At 37.1% G+C, this 12112-nt stretch overlaps 1 protein-coding gene across 1 annotated transcript in view; it reads right to left on the reverse strand.

Moving 5' to 3' along the window:
* DPY19L2 (dpy-19 like 2) overlaps window positions 1-12112 on the reverse strand; it is a 92978-nt gene that overhangs the window by 12840 nt on the left and 68026 nt on the right. The window contains exon 17 of the mRNA XM_027539512.1: window positions 10152-10176. Coding sequence (XP_027395313.1) covers window positions 10152-10176 — 25 coding nt within the window. The remainder of the gene's footprint in view (window positions 1-10151; window positions 10177-12112) is intronic.

The raw sequence follows: 12112 nt of genomic DNA on the forward strand, positions 1-12112 counted from the left end.
AAGGATCTTTTAACTCAGTAATACATCTATTAATATTCGTTCATTCATTCAACAAAGATTTATCAAATACCTGCTATATGCCAGGTACTGTTGTGAGTGCTGGATATAGTAGGGTGCTAAAACACCACTGAGCAATTCCTGTCCTCAGGAGACTCACATTTTAGTAGATTTAGTAAGGAGAGACAGAAAATAAACAGACATATCAAATAACAAAACCTATTAAACAGTCTTTCAGAAAGTGGTAAGCATAATGGAAAAGGAAGTAGAGCTGAAAAGGAGACTGAAGTGCAGGGTGTGGTGTGAAGTCACAGGCAGAAGTTGCAAGTGTACTTAGGATCATCAGAGTGGAACTCCTGAAAGGTGGTATTTGAGCAAGGCCCTATACCAGGTGAGAAAGGGAATCACAGAGACTTAAAAAAATGGGGTGCTTCAAAAATTTGTGATATTTAGTCAGCAACAAAAATCGTAACACAATCTAGGTTATTTTAGAAGTAGTGGAATTGTATAAATATTTGTACTAATCAGTAGGACACCCCATTTTGACTAAGATGGAGTTTCACTGAGCTAAGTTTTCAAACAAAACTTTTCTAATAGACATATTCATAAAATATCAACAAACTCCTCAGTACATAAATGGACAAAGAATTAATACAAGTAAAATTAACTAAATATTCATGTTCTAAACCACTAATATTAAAACAAGGTAAATAGTAAAAATAATATTTTCATCTATAAAATTGACAAATATTAAATTAATATTGAGTATTAGAGAGGATGCCATGAAACCACACACTGTAATAACTGGTATATGTTTGTAATTTAGTAATATTTATCAAGATCCTAGAAAAGAGCCAACCTTAGCTAGGGTCTAGCCAAGACCCTAGAACCAAACCAACCTAAATTTTGGTTCTAGGCATTAAAGGGAATAATCAAAACATAAAAATACTTCTATAAAGATGGTAACTTAAGTGAGCTTTTCACACCAGAAATAGAAACAAACTAAATGAACAATATAGAAGACTAAGTAAATTATTGCATTTTCACATGTGAAAAGTAAAGTGTTAGTTCCTCAGCTGTGTCTGACTCTTTGCAACCCCATGTACTGTAGCCCCCCAGGCTCCTTTGTCCATGAGATTCTCCAGGCAAGAATATTGGAGTGGGTTTCCATTCCCTTCTCCAGGGGATCTTCCCAATGCAGTAATCAAACCCAGGTTTCCTGCATTTCCTGCATTGTAGGCAGATTCTTTACCATCTGAGCTACCAGAGAAGCTCCACTATCACATGTTATATAGACATTAATATATTGGAAGACTATTTAATGGTGTGGAACAGTTTTCAAAAACAAAGATCATGGCATCTGGTCTCATCACTTCATAGCAAGTATATGGGGGAGAAAATGGAAACAGTGACAGACTTTATTTTTGGGGGGGCTCCAAAATCACTGCAGATGGTGACTACAGCCATGAAATTAAAAGGCGCTTGCTCCTTGCAAAAAAAGCCATGGCAAACCTAGACAGCATATTAAAAAGCATAGCCATCACTTTGCCAACAAAGGTCCATATAGTCAAAGCTATGGTTTTTCCAGTAATCATGTACAGATGTGACAGTTGGACCATAAAGAAGGCCGAATGCTGAAGAACTGATGCTTTTCAACAGTGGTGCTGAAAAAGATGCTTGAGAGTCCCTTGGATAGGAAGGCGATCAAACCAGTCCATCCTAAAGGAAATCAATCCTGAATATTCTTTGAAAGGACTGATACTGAAGCTTCAATACTTTGGCCACCTGACGCGAAGAACCGACTCACTGGAAAAGACACTGATACTAGGAAAGATTGAAGGCAGGAGGACAAGAGGATGACAGAGTATGAGATGGTTGGATGGCATCACCAACTCGATGGATATGAGTTTGAGCAAGCTTTGGGAGATGGTAAAGGATAGGGAAGTCTGGCGTACTGCAGTCCATGGGGTTGCAGAGTCTGACACTCTGTCTAGTCAAGGCTGTGGTTTTTCCAGTGGTCATGTATGGATGTGAGTTGGACTATAAAGAAAGCTGAGCGCTAAAGAATTGATGCTTTTGAACTGTGGTGTTGGAGAAGACTCTTGAGAGTCCCTTGGACTGCAAGGAGATCCAACCAGTCCATCCTAAAGGAGATCAGTCCTGGGTGTTCATTGGAAGGACTGATGTTGAAGCTGAAACTCCAATACTTTGGCCACCTGATACAAAAGAGCTGACTCATCTGAAAAGACCCTGATGCTGGGAAAGATTGAGGGCAGGAGGAGAAGGGGATGTCAAAGGATGAGATGGTTGGATGGCATTACCAACTCAACGGACATGGGTTTGGGTGAACTCCGGCAGTTGGTGATGTACAGGGAGGCCTGGCGTGCTGTGGTTCATGGGGTCACAAAGAGTTGGACACGACTGAGTGACTGAACTGAACTGAGATGTCCATCGGCAGACAAATGGATAAGAAAGCTGTGGTATGGTGAAAGAAATCAAAGAGGACACTAATAGATGGAGAAATATACCATGTTCATGGATTGGGAAGAATCAATATAGTGAAAATGAGAATACTACCCAAAGCAATTTATAGATTCAATGCAATCCCTATCAAGCTATCAACGGTTTACTTCACAGAGCTAGAACAAATAATTTCACAATTTGTATGGAAATACAAAAAACCTCGAATAGCCAAAGCGATCTTGAGAAAGAAGAATGGAACTGGAGGAATCAACCTGCCTGACTTCAGGTCTACTACAAAGCCACAGTCATCAAGACAGTATGGTACTGGCACAAAGACAGAGATATAGATCAATGGAACAAAATAGAAAGCCCAGAGATAAATCCAAGCACATATGGACACCTTATCTTTGACAAAGGAGGCAAGAACATACAATGGATTAAAGACAATCTCTTTAACAAGTGGTGCTGGGAAAACTGGTCAACCACTTGTAAAAGAATGAAACTAGAACACTTTCTAACACCATACACAAAAATAAACTCAAAATGGACTAAAGATCTAAACGTAAGACCAGAAACTATAAAACTCCTAGAGGAGAACATAGGCAAAATTACTCTCCGACATACACCACAGTAGGATCCTCTATGACCCACCTCCCAGAATATTGGAAATAAAAGCAAAAATAAACAAATGGGATCTAATTAAAATTAAAAGCTTCTGCACAACAGAGGAAACTATTGGCAAGGTGAAAAGACAGCCTTCAGAATGGGAGAAAATAATAGCAAATGAAGCAACAGACAAACAACTAATCTCAAAAATATACAAGCAACTCCTACAGCTCAACTCCAGAAAAATAAATGACCCAATCAAAAAATGGGCCAAAGAACTACATAGACATTTCTCCAAAGAAGACATACAGATGGCTAACAAACACATGAAAAGATGCTCAACATCACTCATTATCAGAGAAATGAAAATCAAAACCACTATGAGGTACCATTTCACGCCAGCCAGAATGGCTGCGATCCAAAAGTCTACAAGCAATAAATGCTGGCGAGGGTGTGGAGAAAAGGGAACCCTCTTACACTGTTGGTGGGAATGCAAACTAGTACAGCCACTATGGAGAACAGTGTGGAGATTCCTTAAAAAACTGGAAATAGAACTGCCTTATGATCCAGCAATCCCACTGCTGGGCATACACACTGAGGAAACCAGAAGGGAAAGAGACACGTGTACCCCCAATGTTCATTGCAGCACTGTTTATAATAGCCAGGACATGGAAGCAACCTAGATGTCCATCAGCAGATGAATGGATAAGAAAGCTGTGGTACATATACACAATGGAGTATTACTCAGCCATTAAAAAGAATACATTTGAATCAGTTCTAATGAGGTGGATGAAACTGGAGCCTATATACAGAGCGAAGTAAGCCAGAAAGAAAAACACCAATACAGTATACTAACACATATATATGGAATTTAGAAAGATGGTAACAATAACCCTGTATATAAGACAGCAAAAGAGACACTGATGTATAGAACAGTCTTATGGACTCTGTGGGAGAGGGAGAGGGTGGGAAGATTTGGGAGAATGGCATTGAAACATGTATAATATCATGTATGATACGAGTCTCCAGTCCAGGTTCGATGCACGATACTGGATGCTTGGAGCTGGTGCACTGGGACAACCCAGAGGGATGGTATGGGGAGGGAGGAGGGTTCAGGATGGGGAACACATGTATACCTGTGGCAGATTCATTTCGATATTTGGCAAAACCAATACAATATTGTAAAGTTTAAAAATAAAATGAAATTTTTTTAAAAATTAAAAAAAAAAAAAAAAGAAAGAAAGCTGTGGTACACACACACAATGGAATATTACTCAGGTATTAAAAAGAATGCATTTGAATCAGTTCTAATGAGGTGGATGAAACTGGAGCCTATTATAGAGAGCGAAGTAAGGCAGAAAGAAAAACACCAATGTAGTACATTAATGCACATATATGGAATTTAGAAAGATGGTAACTATGATACTATATATGAGACAGCAAAAGAGACACAGGTGTAAAGAACAGATTGTTGGACTCTGTGGGAGAAGGCAAGAGTGGGATGATTTGAGAGAATAGCATTGAAACATTTCATATGTGAAATAGGTTGCCAGTCCAGGTTTGATACATGAGGCAGGGTGCTCAGGGCTGGTACACTGGGATGACCCTGAGGGATGGGATGGGGAGGGAGGGTCAGGATAGGGAACACATGTACACCCATGGCTGATTCATGTGAATGTATGGCAAAAACCACCACAATATTGTAATTAGCCTCCAATTAAAATAAAAATAAAATAAAAATAAAACAGAATGACAAAAAGTGTACCTAAAGCTATTTTTTTCATTTTAAAATGATGTTTAAAAACTGAAATCTTTTTTAAAATAATTCTTGAACCCAAGTTTGGAATGTGGAAAATTTATTTCAAAATCAACCCTTCATTTTCCTTAGTCAGACTCACCCTTGAACAAAATCTGAATCATGCTTTGGAGAAAGAAAAGAAACCTACACATTTCACACCCAAATAGGTCCTTTTTTGGAGGGCCACTAAATCACAGATTGGTAGATTATGTGAGCCATCTACTTTAATCAACTACCCAAAACAGGGATCACTTTAATAAATCTATGAACAGAATATTCACCATTTCCGGGATAGGAATATGCCATAGGAGTACCTATTACAAAGACAGATGCTGTATATATGTGAGAAAATCTTTTCTAAAACTGAACTAGTGTTTTCCTGTAACTTCCACACCTATTGGTGCATCTCAGTTCTCAATTATCTAAAAACTGTAATTATGATTTTGCACTATTAACTTATGCTTTCTCTCCAAACAACAAACTATTCAACAATATAGTTCTATTAATCTGTGAATACAGAAGTGTACGGATTCCCAAAATATATTACTCAATACCAGTTTCTCAAAAGAAGTAATTTCTCCCCCAAATTCTGGATCACTTCAGTTTTTCAACTGAATAGCTCCAAATAAGTTGTATGTTATGACATATGCCTTCAGCTGTATGTCATATAAAGCCCTCTGGCTATAACAGAAAAACTTTGTTTATAATATAAAACACAAAATAAAATGGACTTAAATATAAAGGATCTAATATAAAGTAATCACAAAATATAATAAATTAGGGACTAGACAAAAGTGAAGGCTGATGCAATACTGACTGTCATGCTCAAAATGAGGTATTAGTAGGTCAAAAGAATATTCAGGAGTTAATTATTCTAAACGTTATCTCTCCCTAGCCCATCTTTTCACAAGTTCTTCACAGGATTATGATATTCTGGAACTAAATATTGTTTCTAAATCTCTTTCTTTTTCTTTCCTGTGAATTACTATGTATTCCTTCATTAATTTCTAAGCTCGTAACATAGAACAGCTGGCTAAAACTAACTAATATGAAGGAACAAATAAAACACAAATACATTAAATTATGAGTAAAAAATCACAATAGACTCCACTAATCTAACAAACTTTAATAATATCATGACAGTAGGGAGGTGACCCAGGGGTTCATTTAGTGAGTTGAGATTTGCAGACTGTCCCTGATTCAGAGGGTTGGCACAAAGCAAGGAACTTAGAACTTACTCCCTGGTGAAAAAAGTATCCTAAGGATTTATTCAAAATCCTCACCTAATTTTGAAACAAGCTGGAATGTACAACCTTTCATTATCATATCACATTCAGAGTTTGTCAACATTTCTGCCTCTCACACCCTGTCATCCCTTAAGGTGAAGGGAAGTCGCTCAGTCATGTCCGACTCTTTGTGACCCCATGGACAATAGCCAACCAGGCTCCTCCATCCGTGGGATTTCCAGGTAAGAATACTGGAGTGGGTTGCCATTTCCTTCTCCAGGGGATATTCCCGACCCAGGAATCGAACCCGGGTCTCCCGCATTGTAGGCAGACGCTTTACCATCTGAGCCACCAGGGAAGTCAAGGTGAAAACAGTTCCATCCCAAACCAAAGAGATTTATCAAGTGTGAGTCACAAGTGGGAGTAGGATTAGGTGCCAGGAAGACACAAGACTTCACATTGGTACTGCCCAGAAAGCTATCATCTCCTTCTATAAGATCTACTATTTTTAGAAATTTAAATCTGTTTATGTATTAGGAGTTTAACATACCCACTTTAGTTTAAAAAAAATTAGAGATTTTCTATCACTGTCCTCTTTTTGGTCAGCTTGACTTATAACTGCCTTTCAAAAAAATATATATATATAATCTTCTTTACTGCCAACAGACTAAAGTATTTAAAACTCAGATCTGACCACACCATCTCCAACTTCTCAACAAGGTCCTGATAACGTCCAGCTTCTTTGCATACAAAGCTCCCACAGTCTAATGCTGCTTACTTTTCCCACCTTGTCATTTTTATCCATCAGCAACACTGATTTGCCTTATATCTATGGATAAATTTGGAAAACTCAGCCGTAGCCACAGAAAGGCAATGCCAACAAATGTTCAAACTACCGCACAATTGCATTCATCTCACATACTACCAAAGTAATACTCAAAATTTTCCAAGGTAGGCCTTAACAGTATGTGAATGAGAACTTCCAGATATTCAAGCTGGATTTACAAAAGGCAGAGGAACAAGAGATCAAATTGCCAATATCTGTCGGATCACTGAAAAAGCCTAAGTCGAGAAAAACATCTATTTCTGCTTTATCGACTATGCCAAAGCCTTTGACTGTGTGGATCACAATAAACTGTGGAAAATTCTGAAAGAGATGGCAATACCAGACCACCTAACCTGCCTCCTGAGAAACCTGCATGCAAGTCAAGAAGCAACAGTTAGAACAGGACATGAACAACAGACTGGTTCCAAACTGGGAAAGGAGTACATCGAGTTGTATATTGTCACCCTACTTATTTAACTTATATGCAGAGTACATCATGCAAAATGCCACCCTGGATGAAGCACAAGCTGGAATCAAGACTGCAGGGAGAAATATCAATAACCTCAGATATGAAGATGACATCACCCGTATGGCAGAAAGCGAAAAGAACTAAAGAGCCTCTTGATGAAAGTGAAAGAGGAGAGTGAAAAAGTTGGTTTAAAACTCATCATTCAGAAAACTAAGCTCATGGCATCCATTCCCATCACTTCATGGCAACTAGATGGGGAAAAAATGAAAACAATGAGAGACTTTATTTTCTTGGGCTCTAAAATCACTGCAGATGGTGACTGCAGCCATAAAATTAAAGGACATTTGGTCCTCGGAAGAAAAGCTAGGACAAACATAGACAGCATATTAAAAAACAGAGACGTTACTTTGCCAACAAAGGTCTGTCTAGTCAAAGCTATGGTTTTTCTAGTAGTCACGTATGGATTTGAGAGCTGGACCATAAAGAAAGCTGAGTGCCAAAGAACTGATATTTTTGAACTGCGATGTTGGAGAAGACTCTTAAGAGTCATCCAGGAGATCAAACCAGTCAATCCTAAAGGAAATAAGTCCTGAATATTCACTGGAAGGACTGATGCTGAAGCTGAAGCTTCAATACTTTTGCCACCTGATGTGAAGAACCAACTCATTGGAAAAGGCCCTGGGAAAGATTGACGGCAGGAGGAGAAGGGAACAACAGACGATGGGATGGTTGCATGACATCACTGACTCAATGGACATGAGTTTGAGCAAGCTCTGGGAGTTGGTGATGGACAGGGAAAGCTGGCCTGCTGCAGTCCATGGAGTCACAAAGAGTCGAACACAACTGAGTCACTGAACTGAGCTAAACCAGATAAATTCATTACCTTCTGTCTTCCTTGCACACGTGCATCCTTTGTCTTCAGCTAGCTATTCCTCTATATACATTTTAAAAACCTTTCTCCAACTACCACATCCCCTCCACACAGATTTAATCACTTCTTCTGTACTACTTTTATATCTCCCTTTGTCATTTCACATATACTTATATGTTCTCGTTTTTTCCTTCTACTATATACCTTCATTTCCATAGAAGTAGAAACTTGGTGTATAGTAGGCACATAATAAAGATTGAATGGATAAATATACAGAATTAACACAAAAGAGAAAAGTGGGCAAAATAAGAATAAATGGAGAAATGAATGACAATGAGAAGGTAGCAAACTAATGTGAAAAAGGGAGGCAGAAACTTAAGGAATACTTATGGAATTAGGTGGTTGCAGAGTGAATGACAAACAGCATAGATTTTGTTGCTACACTGCCTGGATTCATAGTACTTGGCTCTACAAAGCTCAGCTCACTCTAGCTTTCTGACTTTAGGCAAGTTACTGACCATCTCTTTGCAACATTTTTTTTAAATCTGTGAAATAAAAAGTAATAATATTTACATCAGTGGGTTGTTGTGAGAATGAAAGTATAAAAGTAAGTAAATAACTACCCTCCCCAACCAAAATACCTGGCACATAGGAAGCAGAAAGTGCTGACCACTCCTCTAGGAGCGCTGGAAACGGATTGGCAGTGGATAAATGGAAGATTTACTGCAAATTTGCTGTGAGACCTTAGGTGAACTGTTTCATTTCTCCAGGTCTCCAGTTCTTGGCAGAGACTCTTTGCTTTTATTCCTAGAAACACAGCAAGATTCCACTTCCCAACTTCCCTGGCAGTCAGGTGTGGCCATATGTCTGAGTTCTGGCTGTGAGCAGGAAGCGATATTTGTCTCTTTTCCAGGGGTAGCTCTTACAAAGCCTCCAGTGTGCAGTGTTCTTTTTTCTTTGCTGGCTTGTACAAATCAAGCCTGAAAACCACATATTAAAGACGGCAGAACCATAGGTGGAAGGAATCTGGGTCCCTGAAACACTGCTTGTTGGAGAACCACCTGCTAATCCGAAACTCTGGTTTTAACTTTATGTGAGCAAAGAATTAAACTTCCACTGAGTTAAGTCATTTTGATGTTATCATTTATCTTTAACAGCTAATATCATTTAATTAACATGATTTTCTTATTTGCAAAGTGGGAATAATATTATGAGACTCAAACAGCACAGTACATGGCACATAGTAACTATTCAAAACACATTGTTTATCATCATAAGGTATTCCTATTAAGTTCACAATCAGTGGTCCTTTCATGTAAATTTGACCTGTCCCTTCAGACTCAAAGTTCTATTACTTAGGAAATCATATTTCTAGCCCATGCTATTTTTTCTCTTATCGCAGAACAATTTAGCACCATAAAAAAAAAAGACTATCCTGTTTTGTTCTCCATTGAAAAATTAGATGTATCTGAGAGCAGGAACACTGCTATACTATCTGGTTTATCCTATAACACTGCTAAGATTATAACTGATTGACCATCAAGTCTGTGTGTGGCAAAGTCACCAGTCACAGTACCTACCCTGATGGCCCATAGCTGATTGGCTCAGCGGGCTAGAAATTAATGTTTATTATTGTTGAATGAATGAATGAATGAAGGTAATTTAATTTAATTATACTCAGTGGTCATAAATCAGCTTTCTGGTTGTAAAGTCCTTACCACTCTTCAAAGTTGAGAGCAGCTTAAAAAGTGGGAAGATCAGCAGAAATTTACTATCAGTATTGAACCACTTTAGCACTGCTGATGGTACACCTGCAGCAAGGTTATACCTTTGTGAATATCCTTGAACTTAAATATAATACACAAATCTAGCAGAGATTAAAATGAAAGCTTTACCTCACCATGTTCAAGGAGCTGTTTTCTGGAATAAAACAAAAATATTCTCTATTAACTGACTGTTCATTATACTATGATTGTATCAGAATGAACCTCCACTTATTTGTTCTTATATTTTAAATAAATTAATATATAAATAAAGCTGTTAGGTAAAAATTACTAAGTTCTACCAAAAAATTACTAAATTAGATAAAAATTACTAAAAACAATGGAAATTTAAAAGGCATGATTTATAGTCATTCTATTTAAAGTATATTAAAATGCTCTTCTTTGGTTAAGACAAAATGGGTTTTACTGATTGCTAAATACTCCCTTTGGAGAAATAAATAATAAAAAGAATATTTATTAAATATTCAATCACATACATATATTATGCTTTAGATAAGCACTGCTGTGACTTTTGAGTTATTTTTATTTTTCACAATTATAAATATGAACATCCTTGCACTTAAAACTCTGTAAGCATCTCTGAGTATTTCCTTAGGATAAATTTCTAGAATAAATTTTTTGGGTAAAGCATATAAATAATTTTAGTTCCACAAAAGTTGTTTTAGAAATTTTCTAAATATTTATGTCTAAAAATTTACTAAAAATTTATGGCATACCTACCGTATTCCAGACACTGTGCAGTGAACACAGTGTGAACAGAACAGATCCTGTTCTTATTCTCCACAGTTTGTGTTAGATTGGGAAGAGGTACAAGACTGCTTATTTTGCTTCCCATTGTAAAGACAATATTTCACTTTTATAACAAAGGTTTGTAGTATAAAAGGCCTTCTCATATGGATTTTGGGTTTGGCAAGAGAAGTAAGACAGTATAAATATGAAAGTATGAAGTATAAGGAAGTTCAGGGGCACACACAGATCCAGAGATTAAAAAAAAAAAAAAAAGAGTAGTGAGGGGAAGGCCACTGAGAAGAGTACTGAAATCACTCAATTATTTTGCCACCACTGCAGCTCCTTCCTGACTTCTGCAGTCAAGGGTGGAAGTGGGTGTGGATGGATGGGTTCCCACATGTCCAGAAACCTGTCAGTCACAACAGAATCCTGTAGTGAGTGATTGCATGTAAGGAAGAGGCCTGGTAGGTAAGTATTATAATCACCAAAGACCCCAACAATAACTATGGATACAAATAAATCTAGTAACTAATTTAGAATATCAGTATACAATCAAATCATGAGAAACAAATAGGATGGAAGAAAAACACCAAGATAAATGAGCAAATGAACTCTCAAGAAAGTGTTAATATAAGCAATAAGAGTATTAAATGAAAGTTCCAATTATTATCTTCACAGATGCTTAAGAGAACACTGTATTCATACAAATAAAACAAGCTGTAATAAAAAAGAGCTTTCAGAGATAATTAAAAAAACATTTGCCAAATTTAAAACCTTAAAAAAAGGTCAAATAGCAGTGTACACAACTGAAAGTTGTGTTGAAGATGCATTCATGAAATTCTGAGGAGAAAAAAGAAATAAAAAATATGATAAATATAATAATAGATGTTCAAAAAGAGAGGCTAAAGCAAAAGAGAGAGGGAAAGAGAATATCCTTTGAGCTAAAGAAAAATTTGAGTGTTCAGATTGAAATTTCCATGAATAATTATATAAATAGAGCAGAAACTTTATTTAAAGAATAACAGCTGAAAACCTGCAACTCTGGAGAGAGATATGGACATTCAAGTACATGAAGCTCATAGGTAACTCCCCACACACACTGCAAATTCACTAGATATAATAAAACTGTCAAAAGCAAAAAATGAACTTCGAAAACAAAAAATCATCTCATATAAGGGAACCCCTGTAAGGCTATCAGCAGATTTCTCAACAGAAACCTTGCAAGCTAGGAGAGACTGGGATTCTTAAAAGTGCTCAAATAAAAAAAATCTGCCATCTAAGAATACTTTACCTAGCAAAGCTGTCTTTCAGATGAAGGTGAGAAAGACTTTCCCAGAAAAACA

Source organism: Bos indicus x Bos taurus, chromosome 4 (genome assembly GCF_003369695.1).
Source record: "Bos indicus x Bos taurus breed Angus x Brahman F1 hybrid chromosome 4, Bos_hybrid_MaternalHap_v2.0, whole genome shotgun sequence".
Classification (NCBI taxonomy): Eukaryota; Metazoa; Chordata; class Mammalia; order Artiodactyla; family Bovidae; genus Bos; species Bos indicus x Bos taurus.